At 52.0% G+C, this 21,639-nt stretch overlaps 4 protein-coding genes across 4 annotated transcripts; 2 read left to right on the top strand and 2 right to left on the bottom strand.

The window, feature by feature from the left end:
* Positions 1 to 751: 751 nt before the first annotated feature.
* COCSUDRAFT_19187 (Pkinase-domain-containing protein) lies at positions 752 to 4,925 on the top strand (the record flags this gene model as incomplete). Its single annotated transcript, XM_005644451.1, has 7 exons — positions 752 to 831; positions 1,389 to 1,533; positions 2,027 to 2,134; positions 2,714 to 2,930; positions 3,331 to 3,530; positions 4,021 to 4,193; positions 4,760 to 4,925. The coding sequence occupies 7 exons, from the start codon at positions 752 to 754 to the stop codon at positions 4,923 to 4,925; spliced, it is 1,089 nt and encodes a 362-aa protein (XP_005644508.1).
* Positions 4,926 to 6,307: 1,382 nt separating this feature from the next.
* On the top strand, positions 6,308 to 11,623 carry COCSUDRAFT_58199 (hypothetical protein; the record flags this gene model as incomplete). The annotated part of the gene is made up of 11 exons (XM_005644450.1): positions 6,308 to 6,449; positions 6,596 to 6,646; positions 6,740 to 6,817; positions 7,084 to 7,199; positions 7,500 to 7,617; positions 8,002 to 8,216; positions 9,594 to 9,779; positions 10,135 to 10,204; positions 10,487 to 10,626; positions 11,352 to 11,460; positions 11,610 to 11,623. The coding sequence occupies 11 exons, from the start codon at positions 6,308 to 6,310 to the stop codon at positions 11,621 to 11,623; spliced, it is 1,239 nt and encodes a 412-aa protein (XP_005644507.1).
* A 1,460-nt stretch (positions 11,624 to 13,083) lies between these two features.
* COCSUDRAFT_58198 (hypothetical protein) lies at positions 13,084 to 17,849 on the bottom strand (the record flags this gene model as incomplete). The annotated part of the gene is made up of 9 exons (XM_005644449.1): positions 13,084 to 13,175; positions 13,566 to 13,836; positions 14,287 to 14,539; positions 14,834 to 14,952; positions 15,377 to 15,492; positions 16,096 to 16,303; positions 16,507 to 16,661; positions 16,861 to 16,975; positions 17,772 to 17,849. The coding sequence occupies 9 exons, from the start codon at positions 17,847 to 17,849 to the stop codon at positions 13,084 to 13,086; spliced, it is 1,407 nt and encodes a 468-aa protein (XP_005644506.1).
* Positions 17,850 to 19,637: 1,788 nt separating this feature from the next.
* On the bottom strand, positions 19,638 to 21,495 carry COCSUDRAFT_58197 (hypothetical protein; the record flags this gene model as incomplete). The annotated part of the gene is made up of 5 exons (XM_005644448.1): positions 19,638 to 19,754; positions 20,021 to 20,107; positions 20,483 to 20,614; positions 20,982 to 21,150; positions 21,332 to 21,495. The coding sequence occupies 5 exons, from the start codon at positions 21,493 to 21,495 to the stop codon at positions 19,638 to 19,640; spliced, it is 669 nt and encodes a 222-aa protein (XP_005644505.1).
* Between the last annotated feature and the right edge of the window lie 144 nt (positions 21,496 to 21,639).

The raw sequence follows: 21,639 nt of genomic DNA, 5'->3' as shown, positions 1-21,639 counted from the left end.
AAGGTGCGCACTTTCTATGCTCAGCTAGATGTGGTGGGTTTGAGCTCACAATGGCGCAAGGCAGAGCTGGGTTGATGCTTCTTTTGCCAGTGTTTGCATGAGCGTATGCAGGGCATGGTGGAAGTCTTCCCGGCTCATGTTTGCCGATGCCTGGATCCTACCTTGATCGGCCTCTTGTCAGAAGGCATTTTTAGGATCTAATGCCAGTGTTCTGCGCAGAGACAAGTTGCTTCTGGTCTAGCCAAGACTATGCCGGTAGTGGGGTTACATGGGGCTTGGATCTTGGCCAACAACACTGCCATGTCTCCTCTTGCACACGGTCAAGCGCAGTCACGCGTTCCCGAGCATTCATCACTGCTTGGCCGTGTGCGAGAAAGCTGTGTCAGCGCTGTAATGGCAGGTCCATTACCTGCCACTCGGATGCATCCTGCATTCCTCTGGTCAGTAGTAACCAGATGACCTCAAGATGCGGCACCTTCTTACAGCATGCATAGCAGGGATGTGTAAAAGACAGGCCTGGCTCGGTCAATGGGGCACTCCAGACATTTGAGCATTGAGAGACAGGACATGGGCTGACATCCGATAACCTGCCTGGCATATTGTACTGACATAAAGTCACGCCATGTGACAGGCAATTGTGGAGGTAAAGGCGGCAGCAGAGGAGGAGGCTACACCGCCGGATGAGGACGAACCCGACGACACGAGTCTGGATGGGGTGACTAATGCGGGTCCCCCCGGGCGCCACATCAGCATGCTGGCCAGCTGCCGCCGCGTGGAAGAGTACGAGAAGCTGAACCGCATCTCTGAGGGAACCTACGGCGTCGTGTACCGGTGAGCGCCGCTGGCTCTAGGGGTTGCACCTTGGATAAGGACCAGGGTAGATGGCTGATGATACATGAGAAAACAACGCTGCATTGCTGTGGCCGTATATGGAGGGCAACGGCCGTGCAGCCTTGTGTATGTTGTGCCTTGATAAGGTTGTCAGTCACATACAAGAGAGGACTTGCTAGGCTTGCCAGGCACAGAAGACCCAACGATGAGCACCTCCTTGTGCACCGCATGCTGCTTTGCCGGGAGGCATTCAATATCCAGGCAGCTGCCATGCATGGCCTTTGTCCTCTTCCGCTGCTGGGTAGAGCTGTTTGAACACTGAATTTCTTTCGAGTAGAGTGGCATGCACTGCCAAACTACCGCATCATGACTTTATCAAGTCGGCATGCACCAGGAAGCTGCTGCGTGCCATCAGCAATGCCTTCCATGTTTCAGATTCACCACCCCATGCTCACGGGCACCAAGAATCTCTTCAGTATTCCCAGCACTGCCTGGTATGTCCTGCTAGAGTGTGAAGCTTCTAGAACAAGGCTCAATTTGAGCCGTTGTTGCGGCAGGGCGCGGGAGAGGACTACGGGTCGCATCTGCGCGCTGAAAATGGTGCGCATGGAGAAGGAGAAGGAGGGCTTCCCGCTGACTTCCATCCGCGAGATCAACATTCTGCTCAGCTTCCACCACCCCAACATCGTCGACGTCAGCGAGGTCAGCGCCCAACTCACCCGCTGACATCAACTGATTTCAAAATTACGACATAATGGGCTGGAACAGAGGACCCCGTGGCGGGAACTGTCCATTGCTTTTAGGCTGCAGGCATGTCTGTTTATATTCATGCCAGAAGTGATCAGAAGGTGCATGTCTGATCCTGGCGCTGTCGTAGCTTGCCTGATTCCATCCTTGCAGCAGATTGCTGACATGGAAGGCTGAAGAGCCACTTGCAGCATCAGAGGATTGTATAACTGCCGTCCCGGTCTTGATGGGCTCATAAATCTCATTCGAAGGGCGTTTCTCATCTAGTGACCTTGGCAGCGCTGTGGGGCAGTCAGGAAGGTAGCTGGAGGCAACACCGCTGTTCAGCTATTCAGCAGAGTTCTGGAGTCTGGTGACACTTGGATGCTTGCAAACTTAAACAAAGACAACAAACCGCAACCAAAAGATAAAATGTAAAAAAATATTGAGAGGGAACACCGGTGCGCAGGTGGTTGTGGGCAGCAAGCTGGACGACATATTCATGGTGATGGAGTACATGGAACATGACCTCAAGGCCCTCCAGGACTCCATGTCCAAACCATTCACCGTCTCCGAGGTAGGCTGCTGTTGGCTTCTGCCTTATCAATACTACTCTGCGGGTTCACTTTGAACATGCATGTTTTCAGAGTTTGCCATTTCGCATACTCATTGCCATGGGGCCTTGGGGCACGGGGCATTTCACAAAAGTGCTGGATGTCTAAGAAAGAAGTCGGAACCATTTTTTTGCGTCCGAGAATATCTTTGTCGTGATAGCTAGGTCTCTGCAAAATGCAACCTAGCTTTCACCGCAAAGTTCTTCATGATCACAGAAGAGGCATCCCATCACCCGAGTGTATATTTTTATTTTATCTGCATTGCAGCCACAGAAAGCGCCTCCAGCATCATTCAATGTAGGCTGTCGTAATTGCAACTCATAGGAATCGGGCATCTCATAGCCAATCACATCTAACAGGAAATGTGCATCTGATAGGCAATCACATCCATTAGGAAATAGGCATCTACAAGAAATTGCGGCTCACGGGAAACAGGCATCTGACAGGAAATTAGTTCCAATGGGAAATAGGTGTCTAATAGGGATGTGCGTCTTATATAAAATTAAAATGTCTGACACAGCAAATCGCTCGCATGTGCGCAGGTGAAGTGCCTGATGCGCCAGCTGTTTGCAGGCATCGCCTACCTGCATGACAATTGGGTGCTGCACCGAGACCTCAAGACCAGCAACATCCTCTACAGCAACCGCGGAGAACTCAAGATCTGCGACTTCGGCCTCGCCCGCCAATTCGGGTCCCCCCTGCGCCCCTACACCCACAACGTCGTCACCCTCCACTACCGCGCCCCCGAGTTGCTGCTGGGTGAGTGACCATGACTCACAAGTGACTAATATGCATCAGGTCAGTGAGGCAGTGGGTGACTCATGTGTGTGGCACCTTGTACAGCGCCTCTGAGCTGCTGCTGGGTGAGTCAACCCTGCACAGCTTCCCTTCTCTGCCGCCTGTTTGGCGCGCACTAGATTTGGCAGATGCCGCATGCATGCTTGCTCAGCTTCGACTGACTGGGCACATTTCCTCCAGTACCTCTATATTGCCGGGTTTGAATCTAATCTTGCGGCAAGTTTGAGTCTGGCCTGTGCGACGCTCAAGCATCTCCAGCATGCAGTGATTCCGAGTTTGGAATGCATGGTGACATCATGAATGTCTTCCAAACCCAACTGATGGTGCAGCAAATTGAAGGATGTGCGCATGTGGGCTGCAGGCACTGAGATGTACTCCACGCCGATAGACATGTGGTCGTTGGGGTGCATCATGGCGGAGCTGCTCACCAAGGAGACACTATTTGTAGGGGAAAGCAAGAACGGGTCTGAGATTGCCCAGATCAAGAAGATCTTTGACATCGTCGGCACGCCCAGCGAGGACAACTGGCCTGGCCACAAACAGCTCAAGAACATGGACAAGGTGCGGCTGCCTACTTCAGCAATTTGCATCTGGCATAATGCTTCCCAGCTGCAGTGACGCTGGTTCCAGCAGAGAGTGCTATAAAGATGTTTGTGGGTCAGAATTGCATTCTGCTATTTTCTGGCATATTTCATCCCATCGATTATTTTGCACCCCAAAAACAGCCCAGAACAAGGCAAAGAGCACTCGTTTCAGTTGAGGATGCCCAGCAGGCAGTTATGCTTGGCAAGGCTTCTACGCAAGGACAGCTGTGCCTGAGATGCGCGTTGCCCATTTTCATTAAGAAATTCGAGTAGATTGTCACCAAATATCCAAATTTTTTGTTCTTCCGAAAAAACACAGGGAGCCAGTGGTGAGGGGTTTAGCGCTGCGTTCTGTGGGCAGTCAACTTCCTTCCCCCAACCTGAGCTGCCCGACATAGAGGATGGCATGCCTGTGCGCGTTTCTACTTGAATAACGTAAAAGCAACGTTGCTGTGTGCTGTGCGCAGTTCAATTTCATGACTCAGCCGCGCAACCGGCTGCGCGAGCGATTCCCTCTGCCAGGCACAACGCACGACGGCCGGAATCCCCTGTCGGCCGAGGGATTTGCACTGCTCAACGGCCTGCTGCAACTGGACCCCTCTCGCCGCCCGACTGCCGAAGAAGCCCTCAACCACCCTTGGTGCGCCCTGCGTTGCCTCTTCTTTTTTGCAGCCTGGATAGCCCCAATGATTGGAACAAGAAAATTCAACGCTGTGCGTCAGCACATGACCAAGGGTTGGCGGAGGTGAAACCTTGCTTCCTGAAGGGAATAGCGGGGCTTGAAGACCTTTCAGGCTCCGCAGGACGCTGCAGATAAGAACTTGAAGAGCAAAGTGTGGCAAACGTTCCACGTACAACCAAGGGCAACAGCAGGAGCCTTGGAAATAGCATGGGGTGGTTTTAGTGATCCCTGTGGACATCACTCAGCGGCCTGACTTGCCAACTAGCTCCGCCCACTTTCAAATTGCCTCTGTATAATTTAATGTGCAGCAGCGACTTGCTGATTTGCTTCAGGCTTTGAGGTTGATCGTGGCTGCGATTCTTGGTGACCTCAGTCTCGCTGAGCTGTGCCCTGGCATCATCAATGCACTCCACAGTCTTTCTGGTGTTTCAATGGCTGACTCAGTCCCCCTGTCCCTTCTCCTCGCCTAGGATTGGCGACATACCTCTGGAGCGGCAACCCAACATTTAGCCATGTGCGCGCAGGTTCTCGGAGCAGCCACTGCCAAAGGAGCGGGCGCTGATGCCGACCTACCCGGAGAAGGGCCCGGGCAGTCTCCCCAAGCACAAGAGCCAGCCGCAGCTGCGGCCCTCGCCGGACGATCCGGTCCTGAGGGCTGCAGAGCTCGCCAGGTTGTTCTCCAAAAAGTAGCCTGGCGCCTTGTGCAAACATAGTATGCTGCCCTAAGTTGCGGCTGTGCGTGAACAGGCCTCGCCGCGAGAGCCGCAAAACTGCCGCACGCTTCTCAAAGTAGACTTGTGCTTTGCAAGTGCTGTGTCAGGACGAGGCTGTGCAGTATGCAGGGGAGTATGCCAATTTCTCAAGGTAGCCTGGCGCCTTGTGTTAGCAAAGGCTTGCCATCCGCGAATAACTGCTGCGCATGTTGTGATAGGTGACCCCTCCTAGAGGGCATCTGTTTACTGAGGGCCGGAGAATCACATATGCTGCGTTGGAATGCGGCTGTGAGGGAACAGGCAGGTTGTGGTGCATCTTTCAGGAGGTGAGGGTGAGTCAGGGGTCAGGCTGAACGCTGAGTTTGCCAGAGCCAAAGACCCGGCCGTAGGGCTGTGGAGCTCGCCAGTCTCTTCTCAAAAAAGTAGCATGGCGCTTTGGAAGCACAGCAATTGCGCAAGCGCGCTGCGGCGAACTGCGGCTGTGAGTGAGCAGACTGTTGTGTGCAGGCGAGTTCTGTGATGCATGCTGCAGGAGGTGAGTCAGGGCTCAGGCTCAGCAATAGACATGGCCGCGAGGGCCGAAGAACTTGTAATTTGCTGTTTTCGAAAACGTGGCCTGGCGCCTTGCTGGGCCGGGTTGCAGATGTGATTGTACAGAAAGGTGGTGATGCATGCCTTATAAGCTGAGGGTGAGCCTGGGGTGGAGCTGGAGGGTTAGCTTGCCAGACATCCAAAACGTCGGAGTAAGGGCTGCCATATTTGCCAGCCGAATTTTACAGTAGCTTAACGCCCTGTGCAAGCCAGCTGTATGTGAACAGGACATGGGAATTTTATTCACTCTAGCTCTCAAGGACCGTGAGGACTCCTCACAGGTCTACTTTTAGGATGGGGTAGCCAAATCCGAGTCAAAGAGCGATCTTGGATTAAGCTTTGTCTCGCAAAGGGTTGTAGGAGAATGAGAGCTTTCAGGAAGGGAGCAAATCACACACCAACTCACCTCGCATTAGTTTTGGGCTGCATGCTTTGGAGATGAAGGGTGTGTTGAGCTGGAGGGTTAGTAACTGACCCTGTTCAAAGGACATTACTGTCATTTGAGACTTGTAAATATTACAACTGTGATGCAAGCGAATGTTGTATCAGCCAGAACCAAGGCCTTGCCTAGCCCTCGTGCTTTGTTAGCAGTGACCACATCGGTCTGACATTCCTGCCAATTTTCTAGTACTCGTCAAAAAATCGAATCCGCATCTGCTTTTAGGAGCATCCAAAGTATTTTTTCGTTGGGAAATCAAAGGCTACCCCGTCCTTTCCTGGCTCTTAATGCAAAGTAATAAGTGGTACACAGGCCATGTCACATAGTACATGGCACACCTCATAATCAATTTCCCGGACGGGGAAGGCGATAGCATCGAAGACGATGGACCTTCGGATGTATCATCTGAAAGTTTCCATTTCTCGAGCGCGTCAGAGGATGGGTTCCTTCTAGAGGATGGGGACGAGCGAGGTGAATACCCCTTTGCAAGGCACCATTACTTGGCATAGCGAGAGAGAGAGAGTGAATTTATTCGTCACATGACGTCTCCACACATATTATCGTCACCTTTATAATGCACAATGTCGAATCGACGCTCTTCTGCTGTTGCAATGCAGCCGTGGTGCCAATGGATCCCTCCCTAGCAGGGCTGCACACCTACCTGGGAGGTAAGCATATCTGATCTGTTTACGTGACACGAATTGTAATTACCGGACCACTGTGCCTGATTCCTAGCGTGATTTTTTTAATCCTGCACACAGACTGCGAAGACCTGGCCCACTCAGATGCGACGCTTGAGGACGCTCACGTCTGCCAGCTGCCTTTGCTGACATTCCCTGGTGAGCACAGCAGCCCAATTCCTCTCACAACGCCCAACAATCCGCTGGGCACTCAGGCCGTTGCATATGTTGAAGCCTGTCCTTTCCCTTGCTACACTGGCATTCTAAACTCACAAGTGCCGGCCATGAATGCCATTCCACAGCGCCATCATTGAGACATGAAGTCAAGCTGATAATGCAGGCTGTGCACAGCATGAACAAGACCATGAACGGACATCCATGCGTGCTTGTGCACGCATGACTAAGGCATGTGTGCATGCATGCAGATGTGGTGGTGATGCCTGGGTGCACGCTGCCGCTGCTGGTCAGCAACAGCCGCGCACACTGGGTCGTGGAGCAGGCCCTCGCGGCACCCGCCCCCTACAAATGCCTCATTGCTGTGGTGCGGCACATCAACAGACTGTCAAGCCTTCGTAGTATATTGAGTGTCCTACATAGATACCTGTCCAGGGTCTCGAACTCAGCTTGTTGTGACCGCTCGAGTGCCTGTCCTGTTCCTTCCTTGTCGACTCGAGCGCGTCGTGCTGAACTTTGAAGGTGCTCAGTCCTCTGGAGGACAAAATCGTAGCGGGTGCAACCCTGCTCTGTCGCCCTCAGGCCCAGTCATCGCAGGGGAATCTGAAGGACTGGGGGGTCCTGAGAAGTACCTCTGGCAGTGAGAGCTGAAGTTTGATTGATGCAGGTGTTCAGCCAGCAGCGGCGAGTGGAGCATGGGCAGGTCGGGTGCACAGCGCTTCTGAGGAAGCTGCAGCGCGAGGACAACGGCATCTGGCCATCCACCCTCAAGGTCATCGCCGAAGGTGAGCCATGCATCTGGCAGCGCAGGTGCGCATGTGCCTCGCAGTGCTCTGCAGGGGAGCTTCTCCTGGACTGCGCTTCCCGTTCCATTCATTCTCGGTTGTGGCGTCAACCTGGAAATCTTAAGGGGGCTTGCAACAGGCTTGGACCAACAGCGTCATGACCCGCATCTGTGTCATGGAGCTGCTGTGCCAGAGCGATTGATGGCTTGGTTTTCTCTTCAGATTGCACGTCAGATCTCTGAAAGCAGCTACATTCTGGGAAGTTTTCTTGCCAAAATACTTCAAACCAAAGCCTTCGCCTGTATATTATTTCTAGAGAAGCACTTGGCCCACGAAGCCACAACGAAGAAGGGAGAATTGAAAACGGCGTGTCCTGCCCCGCAGGCTGCCAGCGGTTCGAGGTGGTAGAGGCAGCTGATTCCCAATCGACGGAGCTGCGATGGCACGTGCGGATCTGCGCGGATTCCCCGTTGCCGCGGCTGCCGCGCGAAGTCGCCCGGGACGGTGCCGCGCACTGGGCGCCGTGGGCGTGGCGCGCATGCGACGCCTGGGGGCTCGCTGACGCCGCTCGGCAGCTCTTCTCAGAGATCGCACCCGAGGTAGGAGGGCCCTTCCCTGCCCCATTAAAGCGGATTCAAATCCAAAGAACTGGCGGCCCTGTGTTGGGTAAGTGTCAGAGGGTCTGCGGCGCCTGGGGACTCGCCGACGCCTCGCGCCAGCTCTTCTCGGAGATCGCAACCGATGTTTGTGCATTGCCCTGTATCCACCTGTCTAACGCTAGAGCCAGGGAGCGTGTGGGGTTTTGGGAGGAGAGTCAGAGGGTGGGCCCATGTGAGCTTCGAGCAGAGTCGTGACCGCTCGTGCTGTGGCAGCTGTTCGCCCACAACCCTCCAGAGGTAACAACTTTCGTTTTCAAGACCTGCTCCAGGGGCGGACTCTTCTCTTCTGAAGAATTCTCGATTGGTGTCCCCTTGGGAGGGATACTTCTGGCGTGCAGTTATGACAGGACGCACTGCAAACCCAGGGATAGCATCTGGGTGACAGTGATAACACAGGCGCACATGGGTTTTCAGCATTTAGCACATTCGCACTCGAGGCTGTTTGCCAGCAGCACTTCCCACATCAGAAGCTGATCCGCTGTTCCAAGTAAATTCAGCGTCATCAGAAAGTCAGCTGAGCCAGTCACGAGCCAGATCTTTAGACTCTGCAAGCGCATGCAAGCCAACTGGCTGTTTCTTCACAGCCTTGGGTGCAGCTGCGGCAAGAGGTGGGGGTGTAGCATTGGCACGCTTCTGATGCACATCGGCGTGTTTTGCTGCCCGATAACGGCCCCTCCTCCACATCCTGCAGCAACATTTCCCAATGGTTCGAGGATGTCAGGAGTGTGCTGGCGCCACCCCTGCAGTGTGGAAATCCATCTGCCTCGGGATGTGCTATTCTTGGATTACCGAATTCACCCACCGGTGCAATCAAGACGCAAAGCAGGTACTAACATTAGCCAAAAAACAGGTCGAGGACAGGATCACCTCCCGAAATGCCTTCTGGCCCCGTAAAACAAGGTCGGCACAAGGACAGATGCGAAGATAACACCAATCGTTTGCGCTAGTTTCGCCCCATTGTCCTGTTTTTCTGGCAATTTATCATCTCGTTGAGAACCAAAATGATCGATGCACCGTTGGAGGCTCATTTTCGAAAGCTGTTCGTTTTCGAGCAACAGGGAAGGGCGGAACACACAGCGTAACGTAAGCTGACCTCCGTTTGAAATAAATCGACCTTTGTTTTGCATTTCAGCACGACCCGCCCAAGCCCAGTGAATCTTCCTGGCACTGCACAGAGGACTGCATAACCAGGGAACAGGCCGGACATCTTCCAGTACCGAGGCAGAGGCCTTTAAGTCATGTTGCCAAGCATGTTACAACATACTAAATTTTAAGCTTGAAAATATATTGAAGTGGACTGCGTTGTTTTCTTCGCAGGTGACGGTGCTCAAAGGGGATCCGGTGGCGGTGGGTTACTGGCTGGCGCGAAATCTGCCGGTGGGACCGGCCGCGCGCCAAAAACTGCTGGAGGCGCCGACGGCCGGCCACCGGCTGCGTGCGATCCTGGCGCACCTGCGCGCAGGTGCCGGGGAGCGGCTGCTCTGCCGGGATTGCCTGCACGAGGTGTGTCACCACCGCCACTGATCTGTGATCAGCCGAGTGTGATTCATCCCACTGCGGCACGCCTGCTGCCAAACAAGGCTCCCCTTGTAGCCCCAGGACCCAATGTCGCTAGGGTACTTAGACCGCTCTCCTCCACAAATACCTGCTAGATTTCTCTTTAGTAGCATGTTAGTAGCGCACCGCTGAACAGTAAGTGGAGCTTTTACCTAAGTGAAGGCCTGCAACCTTCTGCAGCCTATCAGGAAGTGCCGCAGTGGCGCCGGTCTGGTGTCATGGAGGGGATAGTCCAATAATGAAGGTTGTTTGTGGTTGTTCATTTACCCGGAAAGGTGACGGCGTGTTGTTTGCTGCTCAGATTGGGCGGACGAAGGATTCGCTGCGCATCACAGATGAGGGACCAGCCGGCATGTTTGTTAACAACTCAGGTCCGCGCTCCAAACCGTGGAATTTAATTTCCTCGCATGCAGGGCTTGCCATCCCTTAAAAAGCAGGCTGCTAGATTCCTTGCACTCCTTCCTGCACTCGTGCACTCGTGCATATGCATGCGCAAATGTGAAGCATGCGCAGATCTTGCACCATTTGCCCTGGAACCTTGGTTCAGTGCCACTTATGGTCCTATGAATGATATGGTCCTGAGGCAGGTCAGTTTCACAAGCATAAATATTGTCTGAAGGTGGCTCCTAAGCTTAGTATTGCTGCTGCGGCAGGCTATGTGCACGACCTGGTGGCGCTGCGCCAGATCAGGCCGCAGTCGGTCAGTCTCCAGGGGCGTCCCACGGCGGAGTACTCCTGGTTCAAGGGATATGCATGGACCATCGCTGTCTGCGCCAACTGCGGCACGCACCTGGTGAGTATTATTCAGATTGATCTTTGTGGGAATTCATCTCAATCTATGCGCAGAGAAATTGCGGCATATGTCCGGACATGCATGCACGGACATGCATGCATGGATGTCTGCTCTTCAATAAGTGCGGCATGCAGCTGGCGAGTTGTCACACTTGTGGAAATCAATTCATCAGTTGAAGCGCCTACAACTTTTTTAGCATTGTATGCGCTGTGCCTAGTGCGGGACGCACCTGTTGAGTAATGTCCTTCATTTGTATCCCAATTTGTTGATTGGAGCGCATGCAAGGCTTGTGCATGCATGCCTGCTCTGTGCCAATTGCGGGACACACCTGGCGGAGACCTTGTCAATTTTTCCGCAATGGAAGTTTATACTTTGATCAAAAGCTCATGCAAAGGTGCATGCCCTTTCATGTCGGATTCTTTGCAGAGCTAGGCGGCGCTTGTTTGCGTGCAGTCTGCTGTGGCAGCTGTTCCCTTGCCAGCACTTGTGTACTCTTCCTATAGACTTTGTGATGCCCCACAGAGGCATATATTGCCCATATTGCTCCTTAGATGGCTTGCAGCATAGCTCTCTGCAGGCATATTCTAATGCTGACGGGGGGAAAATCCAGGGCTGTCCTCGCGCAACCATGCATTGCAGCTCATGTTTCAGATGGCCCCTTCTAGAGATGATCCTTCGGGCTCAGTGTCACAAGGAATACATGTTTCAACTTGTGTTTTGCGCAGGGGTGGCAATTCACGAGCAGGAGTGAGCGGCTGACCCCTGCTAGCTTCTATGGGCTGCGCCGTAACACCCTCTTCTCCAGCACGAAGCCAGCGGCCTCCCAGGGGAACGGTGAACTAGACATGGGCATCACCGCTTAGTCACCTTCAGTCGCTAGAAAATCGGCTGCTGACCAGCCACGCACAGTCAGGCATTGAAAAGAAAGGCGATGTGCATTCCAAGCGTGGCTTTTGTACTACCTCTGGCGTTTGCCATTGCAGGAGTGCAGGTCTGAAATTAGCGCAACCCATGGCATGTTTGGCAAAAGCCTCGGTGAAAATTTGTACAATTGGGGAAATGCCATTGTTGTACAAGTACCCTGAAGGCTGCCGGGCCTTTTTTGGAGAACACATTGTGAGTGTACTTGTTGCAGAACAGTGTCGGAAGAGTGCATCATTGCGATGCCATTAGCGGCGTAGACGAAATGTCCAGTGTGTTGGGGGAATTGGCTGAGATCATCTGCATGTCAGAGTGACAGATGGTAATGAAGCCTTGACACAGGCAACGCATGCAGATCTGTGCACATGGCAACCTTAGGAGCCAGGAAGCCTGGTCCTTAAGGTTTTTTATGGTGAATTCCTTGATCCCATCATATGCACCCCTGGTTGCAGATGGGGTCAAAGGCGCTGTAGTAGGCCCCCCTCTTACAGCCTACCCTAGGTTCTTCATCATGGGGGGTGATATCAGGGTATCCCAGGGTTATTGAAGCGCTGAGGCCAAGAGGCCCGGTCACAATGACCTCATTTAGAGCAGGCAGATTTTCCCCAATTTAAAAAAAAGGCCTCTATAGTCGCCCTGTTGAAGCCAATAAAATTGACAGTTTCAGAGGTACACTAGCTGGTGCGTTGCTTTTGGAGAGCGACGAGATGAGATCTTGACCAGAAATTCAGGTTTTATACTTTCGAGGAACCTGGTTAAGCAGCTGATGTCAAAAGATTGGCACGTCACCAACATGCTGAAAGCAAAGCAAATTTCAGGATCGAGAAATGGCATCACTGTGCTATCAAAGAATGGTGCGACAAGTCGAATAAACTTGGATAGTTACATAAATATAAAAGTATCTTCTTGCACTGGAGGGGGCCCAATGGCCTGCTTTGAAAGTGAGAAATGGCTGCCATACTTGATTCAAATTCCTGAAAGATTGCATGATACAAAGTAACGCAAATAAATGACAATTGCAACTGCACGCCTGAAAGCCACTTCACAAGACTTTGCAAAACAGCACCCCTCACACCCACTGCACATTTCGTTGCAAAAAAACAGAATACTTCAGCAATATGAACTCAATCCACCAGCAGCAAAAGCATTGTGACACACCGTTGTTAACCCTTAAATCGCCCGCAGACTTGGTTCTGATACTTGCAGATGTAACACTGTGACATTGGCCAATTAAATGGCACAACATGCACACTTCTGACTTCAGTCAAGAGACTTAAGCATGCCAGATTTTGGCAAGCTTGCAGCGCAAGGAAAGCAGTGGCAAAGTCTCAGATGAATGCCCGGTGCATATCCATCAATCTCCCCTGCTTACTGGCCGCGCCAGGTCCTCATAAACTCTCCAAACTTAAAATTCATAATCAGCCCAGATATACCCACTTCTTTTTTTCAAAGACTTCAGTGCTTTGCTCAACAGGGGCCATCCCAAAGTTTGCTGTGTGTTCACTGTAGCAATTGAGAGGCCTCTGCTCTCTCGTTTCAGGTGGAAAATCCACGAGCCAAAGTGACATTCATATTCTCAATGGTGCCGCTCTTGTATGCAGGCAGCGGGCCGGACAGGCCCGTTCCACCTGCGCCAATATGCAGATACACTCTCAGGTTTTAACTGCATGTCGTCCTCGATCAACATGCCCTTTTGCACCGCATGTGTGGGATTTTCCGATCGTCCTCATCAGTAGCTGTGTCTTCACCGCCGCTTGATCCAAGACAGATAGCTTTTAGGATGTAGGTGACATTTTGCCTCCCAGCACGACCAACCCAGCACTTGTTGGCTCTTCCAGATAATTCCGTACTTTCCAGAAACCATGCCAGCACATTCATAACCATGCCAGCACATTGACAGCATTGTCTGGACTCCATGTTTCTGGACTGCGCGCACACTTGTAAGCATGCATAGAAGCACACACATATGCAAGCAGGTAATAGGCAATCTGGCATTCCTTGGCAGCAAGAAACCTCACCGATGAAGAGCGTAGAGAGCGAGGTGTTCTCAAAGAGACAGGCAGGTACAGGTCCAGTCAGGCCTGTAAGGTCCTTGAGAGTGAGCACGGCGACGCCATTATACTCAGCGCTGACTAACTCACAGATCTGCGAATCGGCCGCCATTGTGTTGTCGGACAGGTCGACATAGTCTGGGGCCAGATTGCCCTTAAGCCCCAGAGGTCCAGTCAGCGCTAGGCCCTCCAGTGCCAGCAGGTCATTTGCGGCTGTGAAGAGGTCGTTGTATGTGCCCTGTTTGAGAAAGAAAAACCCATGTCAGACTGAGAGCAGCTAAGACAGTACAAAGAGCTGAATGTGAGTACAGGCATAAAAGCCATTCATGATAACACCTGAATGGAGGCCCTGGCTACGGCCAGACACCCAACGGGGATCTTGAACTGCTGCAAGCCCAGATCTAACTCGCCAGGCGCAACAAGTCAAATACACAGCTACATTGCTTGACTTCTAGGGACGTGCTGATGTAGCGGCGCATGCAGGAAGTAAGCAGCAGCACAGACAAGTCCGCAGCCTTGCAGACATTTATGTGACAAAATAATAATCGATGATGCGATCTGGGTCTCTGGACAAAATGGGTTCTATCTTGCATCTGCACGCAAAAAAATGCATGCATGCATATAATGGTTCAGCAAGAAGGCAATTGCCAGGAATGAGAGACCCGCTGAAAACAATGTGATGACTCACCGTCATATCGGGGTTGTCACTAATCGTGAGGAAGGTGATGGAAGGGAACGCCGCCAGACGGGAGAAGGGGAAGCTGCACTGCAAATTTAAATTCGAAAAGTCCATGGTCTCCAGGGATCCATTGGCGTGGCAGGTCTGTCCCGGGAACTGGCACCAGTCGGTCAAGATCTTTTTGGTTTCTGGGGATGGCACGTAGACAAGCTCCTCGCTCTTTGCCTTCCACTCAGGGCAGGCCGCCTTGCCCTTGCAGCAGCTGCAAACACAAAGTGAATATTTCAGTGACCTTCGTCACAGTCCCCTTCACCATAGCTTCTGTATTGCCTACAAAATCTTCCTTGACATAAACACATAGTGCTTGAAGTCCTGTAATCCTAGAACCTTGACATTGCAGTGCATGTCCACTGCACGGAAACGTTAAGGGGAGTAACGCAGGGGTCCTGAACATTCCGCAGCACTTCTGCAGCAACAACAACGCAGGGAAAATGACGGTGCTGGAAATGGTCAAGGCAATTACAGGTGAGAAAATGCGGTGACAGCAGAATGGCACCTTCCGTAGATGGCACGCAGGGCTCCGGGCTCTGTCCATTCCTCGGGGTCATATCGGGTGCTGGGATCGACAGAGACAGTTACATCAAGCTTGATGGGCACTTCTCCCTGGTTGGTGATCTGTGCATGCATGACAAACACTTCACCTCTCAGTCCTGATGACCACTGAGGCAATGGCTATTGACCACAATTTATTGTTTGTGATCAGCGTCCGGTACAACAAGCAAATGTCACTCCTCAAAGCGAGCTCTGTTGCGGCCGGAGAAGGCTGTGGCTTGTGCTGCGTGGTTCCAGTCTGAGATGGTTTTGCATGGGGACATACTTGACTGAATTTGGAGTCCCAGGTGCCGTACAGAGATGGGAACGCAGAAACATCTGAAAAGACATTACGCCTCTTGAATGACAGCAAGTGAAGGAAAAGTGATGGAAAAGATTTGGCATAATAACACACATAACACACACGTGCTCACCAAGGATGCCCCGTTCTTGATCTCAGGCAAATTAGAATTCAGAAATCCAGATTGAGATGTGGCCAGGGCTGCACCGTGCAGATGACGCCTCTTACAACTGTGATATTGGATCCAATGTCAGTGCCGGTCCGAAAGGCAATGCCCTGTTCGACCCTCAGATGGCGTTCGTCCAGAACTCGAATCTTCAAGCCTGTATTTGCAGTTCCATTGCTTGCACCTGTTGCAATCGCAGAACACAGACATTCTTAGGCGCATATTCCTACAGGCATCAACTGGAGCACAGAGTGCACAAGTAAGCAGAAAGGCTTGTGCACCAACTTTCCCCTCTGACACTGGCCAAAGACGCATGCGCGGTGCTGGCGAAAACTTAAAATTGCATTTGACTTGCTCGCTTGCTCGCGTCAACAACGGCTTGGCTACTCAATTCTGTATGCCGTGCCCCAAACACAGCATGTGCTTTGCAGCAACCAGCAACAGCAACAGCGACAGCGACAGCAACAGCAACAGCAACAGCAACAGCAACAGCAACAGCAACAGCAACAGCAACAGCAACAGCAACAGCAACAGCAACAGCAACAGCAACAGCAACAGCAACAGCAACAGCAACAGCAACAGCAACAGCAACAGCAACAGCAACAGCAACAGCAACAGCAACAGCAACAGCAACAGCAACAGCAACAGCAACAGCAATCATGGCAAGCCCCTGCAGAGCCAGGATCCCAGGACTCTAGCAGTGCCCAAAGAGATCAGCTGAAGCTGAGCAAGAGTGGAGGGCAGAGGTATTTAGAAATACCTGCTTCCCAGTAGGGCTCATCCGCCCACCAGAAGGCCTGAGGGGTGGCGTTCAGGAGGGGCTCCCCATAGCCAGGGGTGCAGGCGACACTGATGTTGGGAGACCCAGAAATATCTGTTGATGGGTCCTTGAAAGACGAGGCGCTGACTATCACGTCCTCGAGCAGCTTGCTTTCGTCCTGAGCAATGCTCACGTTGAATGTGGCGCCCTGCAGTCACAATGCTACTCAGAGGAAATGTGCTAGCAGACTAGCCCGTGAAGTGGAACTGCTGGACTCCTGGTAGTGAGCTGCACTACAAAAGTAACACCTCTACACAAGTGCAAGATTACCAGCGTAAACCTCGTCCTGCAGTCTGAGGTGAGCACAGGTCGCAGGTCAGGATGGGGACTCGTTTTAGCTCAGTCACTTACGGGTGAGAGCGACTGTCGTGCGATCGTAGCGGCATAGTATCCTGTGTTGTTGTATGGTGAAGCGGGATAGGTCCACAGCCCAGTGTCCTCAATCAGCTGCCTCCTTGCTGGTAACGATGCGCCGGATGTAAGAGGAGGAGTTTCGCCAAAACCCTCTGCATCAGCAACAATACAGACCCCCAAGTCATAACATGCACATAAAATATGATCATAGAGCATCACAGGTTTTGGATGGCACAAGTATGGGCTTTTCGCGAGTCAGCAGCACCAAACGCTAGAGGCATCCCGTGCACAAAATGTCCTTCCCAGGCGATGGCAGAGCAACGTAACGGAGTAAGAGGAACATATGCACACCATCACGAGACTGGACCGCTACAGCGGTAAAGACGAGCAGAAGAAGAGCTGGCCAAGCTGCCAGGTGTGCGATGTCGCTCCTCATTTTGTCGCACACGAGGAAGTCCTTGAGGACCTGTCGTCACACCGTGGAAATTTGGGATTTTTTAAGTAATATTAGGCCAGAAAAATAGTGCAGTCTGGGTTTTCGCGGGTAGCGTCGAGAGATGCCTGTCAGGTAGGTTTTCCTCGTTAAGCGATTGCCTGCTCCAAGTTGGCAAGTCTCACAATCAAGCACGCCAGTGAATGTCAAAAGCTATTTGTAGCGTAGATTGAGCGACTTAACCGTGTTCGAGCTCGGCGCTGAAGAAAACAGATAAACCCTTGTCGAGGGAATCTGGGTCGGGAGTTGATAGTGCTGAATCAGCATCCACGTCATCATGCATGCGCAATGCATGCATGTTTTGATCCTTTGCAGCTCCAGCCAAGTTGCTGAGCGTCCCATTCATTCTCTTTTGCGTAACATGTGTTGGCAAATTGAGAGCTAGGGCTGCCTGCTACGTGAAGCCTGACTTCAGAGACTAGGGTGCCCAAAGGGCTCTCACACAAGGGCAGTGTCTGCACTGTACTCAGGCTGCTGGTGGCACCTCAAGCTGCACACTGCTGAGCACTACCAGTAGTACCATCGTTCTAGAAGCAGGTATGTTGGTCTTGCCCAACAGGCTGTGTTCAAATTTGTTCTCACATCAGGCACTGCTTTCCTGCATGTCTGTGAGGTGCAGCAGGACTCGGATTCTCACTTGAAGCATCCACCGTCAATTTCAGGACTGATTGAAGCCATTGACTAAAAACCACGCAAGCCCTTCCAATTAAGACTGCCAGACAAGATGTCCTGCAGTGCAACTGTTGTTGTCACAGGACAAACTGTCCACCTGTCCCAATGCATTGCAGATATTGACTGGCGCCACCGTGGCGCCACCGCCCGCGCATGCATCCAAAGCGGCTTGCATATGCATGTTATCAGGTCATCGTAGGTGTGCCCTTCATATTGATCCAGATTTCGTTGTGCCTGCCACACACAAATGCCAGGCCATATCACCTTGGAAGACTGCTAGTAGCGTGCCTCTACAGTGCACATAACAACCCGGCTGAAAACACTTCTCTCATTAAAGGATTCGACGGGTCTTCCTACTTTGTCTCAGCGGGTCAGGAAGGCAGTTTATGAAGACTCTGAAGGTCATCATAGAGGTGAGCGAGTTACAGCTGGTTCCTCCTCTCAAGATCAAAGAAAACACTGCACAGAGGATGTCACTTGTGGCACCTGTTGAGAAGGCGCCACGGCGTGTCGTAGCCAGCCGTCCAGAAGACACTGTCAAGAGTCTGTCGGTACGTCAGATTCTTTGCAAGCTTCGCGGCCTGATGCATGGGAACACAGCAATCCTGTCAGTGGCACCGTGTAAATGCCAGTCGCTGCATTGCTCATGAGAAGGGAATTGATACTAAATAATATACACTGAAGGTGCAAGAGAAACTCTGCCTTACATGAACTACAGATTTGCATGCGCAATATTGTAGTGATACGCTAGCAGCCAGTTACTGGCTCAATACTTCTGCACCAACCTGCGCTGAGATCGTGCAGTCGTCAACGCCAAATCCGCCATATGAAGACACGAAGACCGTCGGTGAACCATATGGCCTTTGAATGAAGACATCTTTTCTTCTTGGCACCGGGGCTTGAGCCTGCTCAACAGAATATTCAAGCAACATGGGCCAGACTCTTTTTCTAAAAATGTGATTCCAAGACTTGGCATGCCTTGATGGGCAGATTTAATCGTCCTCAGCTGTTGCTTGCAAGGCACGTTGCCAAGATTTACCATGCTGAGGTATGGCAAGAAGAAGGAAACTGTGAAGTTGCTTTTGCAGAAAGGCCCCGCTCCCCGCTCTACTTTTGTGAGCACAGGTACAGTCCTGGTGATCTTTACTGAATCCGCATTATCTCCATCGACGTATCCAAGAAGGCGCTGCAAGTGTGTCAAAGCCGTTAATCAGAAAGCCTGACAAGCAGTCGTCCTAGGACGATCAGAAAACAGGAGAAAATCTGTCCTGCGTCACACAGTGTTCGAGCCAGCGTACCTTGTACCCCTCCAAGAAACTGGCAGAGTAGAGGTAGCCGTGGATCTTCGTGGAAGCCCACGTTGCTGTGACAAATTACGCAGATGAGTTCAGGCTTGCAGCGCATCTTTGACGATCCCTCAGTGCAACTTTATTCCTATTCCTGTATTCAATTTTTCTTCGGAGCACGACAACTAGAGGTACGGTCTTCTTACCCGGAGCATACGTTCGACGTTCGAACACGCTTGTTTTCTCCCAAAGGCTGTAATCTGGGCAGTCGAGATCATGGCAGAAGCAGGGCTTTGCTGGTGGGAACGCGACAGCTGCAGCTGACCCGAGTATGAACAGGAACGGCAATGCCGGAGACACCATCGTGGGTCTCGCAGGACTTTGACGACTGGCTTTCAGCAAAACATTACGCAGGATAATGCATCCGATTCTGTTGGGGAACATGTTGCATGAGCTCTCGAGACGATCCTTGGATGTCCAAGGATCAGGAAGGACATGGAGCCAGATCTGGCACCGTGAGGTGGAGTTCAGAAAGTATCATGTAACTCGTGGTTATCACACTGGCAGCAGTTCTTGAATTATCCTTTCAATGCAAATCCTTTGGTCATCCATCTTGCAGGGAGCTCAGCAAGATATCATACACTATCAGAGCAGGGAACTGCTACAGCTGCTGCTGATCAGCCAGTGCTATTGCCCTGCTTGCAGGGCTTTGCCTTCTTAGCAAGGTGCTCCTGCTTGAAGAAGCACTGCCGATACCTCCATATCGCATCCCACAGCACAGCATCTCTCGCGCCCTGCACCCCACCAGCAGCAGTTGTTGCAATATGAAGAGCTTTCAACAGACACCAGAAACATGCTATTCAGCACACATCGCAGATTTTATATATTGGGAGGACTTCAGACAGGTGAAAGGCAGACGCAACCCTGCGCATGCCATGTTGCTCTCCCCCAAGAAGCCAAATGTGCATTGGAAATTTTCTAGCCAAGAAATAGGCTGTGTTGTCCTCGGTGTGTATATATCGTGGCTGAAGAGTGTATTTTGCAGAGCAACTCTACCCACCTTGCAGGGATCCATTTCCTGGTGCAGCAGGTCGACTATGCTGCGCGTTGGTGGCTGCTGCCTCTGCCGCCTTGCCTCACCTTGGTCCTGCATTTGTCATATGCTGTCACATGCCGTCACATGCCGCTGACATCACCTCAGTACCACCAACTCATTATCAGAATTCTCATGCACACCGAATCGCTCCATGCTGTGCAAATCTAAAAGCACGCTTTGCCTTTTGAAACCTTTCATCCTTGAATTGTGAGGTCAAGGGGTCCAAGGAGAAAGAAGGCCTAAGCCTTTCCTAGACCAGGTTTCACGACCAAGGCCTTCCATATATCTCTCTTGTCAGTGGGGTACAAGTCTTACTGTTTTCAAGCATTCCCTTTCTGATGTCTACAAGTGGGGGATTGAAGTGGTGGCTTTTTGCAGCACAGTTAAGAATACTAGCCGTTGAGCAGCTTTGCACAGAGCGCCTACCAAGTAGTGGTGGGTCTTGGCAATGAGTTTGCGCATGGAGGCTCGCCTGCGGTAGGGCCACCGCGATATGCCCAGCTGTCTCACCCGCCTAGTCAGCACTGTCCGCCCTACGCCCAACCGCGCGGTCGCCTCCTGCGCAATGACAAACTCACCTTCATACAGACCAGCAAGGCTTCACATGTTTCATACAGAGCAGTGGCGCAATTCACTGCTGAAACATTGTGCAGATGTGAAGATAGAGAGGATGGGCGTGATTGTCTGAATATTAGCCCTTTTTAAATGCCATTCCTGACGACTTAGCCGGAGGCAAGGTGCGTCTGCAGACAAGCTGCAGGTAAAAGGCCACCCATGTTATATTTAATTGTTTGAAGAAATGAAACTTACTGCAGCAGGAGCTGCACAAACTATGTAGCGATCAATTGCTGAGTTTTTCCTGCTGAGCATGAATTTGGCGAGCAGCCATTGTGTGGAAAAGAGAAATTCATGGCAGCGGGCTGACCTGGATCTGCATGTCAAAGTAGCCGCCCTCCTGGAAGCTTTGCAGAGTCATGGCCTCAAGCTTTGGCACCGGCCCCGGTCGCAGCCGCTTCCTCACTCCTCCACCCCTGTCTCTGTTTGCAACCCTTTGCTGATCTGTCTCTGCTGCGCTGTCATCCGAGCCGGAGCCACTGCAACTGGAAGCTTGTGCACATGCATCCTGCTGACATCTGCAGCAAGTGCCCACTGGATTGAGTTTCAGGTTGCTCTTTCAACCAGCTGTTTTCAATGCAGCAGCAATATAATTGTGAAGTACATCTGTTCCATGAATTATTGGGCAAGTGTCCACTGGAGCTTGCCAAACGGCAGCACCTTGTCGGGTTGGCTGCGTTGATGTGATCCAATCTGGGCTCCGATGAGTGTTTGGCTGTTCTGGCGGTCTTCCATTGAAGCCACGGCACCACAGGGGGCGGTCTGGGGGGTCCTCTCAACTCGTTCCCCGGCCACTCGAGAATGTCTGTCCCGATTGTAGGCATCGACGGTGCTGTAGCACAGGCACACGCAAGCACCTCAGGTCTTTTGAAGGCTCCGACGAGCAGAGCCGATGCTAGTGCAGGTGGTTCGAAGTGACAACTACAGGGATTCCTTGACACAGGAGAATTGGAAAGTTTGTCGAATTC

This window comes from Coccomyxa subellipsoidea, assembly GCF_000258705.1.
Source record: "Coccomyxa subellipsoidea C-169, whole genome shotgun sequence".
Classification (NCBI taxonomy): Eukaryota; Viridiplantae; Chlorophyta; class Trebouxiophyceae; family Coccomyxaceae; genus Coccomyxa; species Coccomyxa subellipsoidea.
The sequence above is the reverse complement of the archived record's forward strand: the minus strand, read 5'-3'. Positions and strand labels throughout refer to the sequence as shown.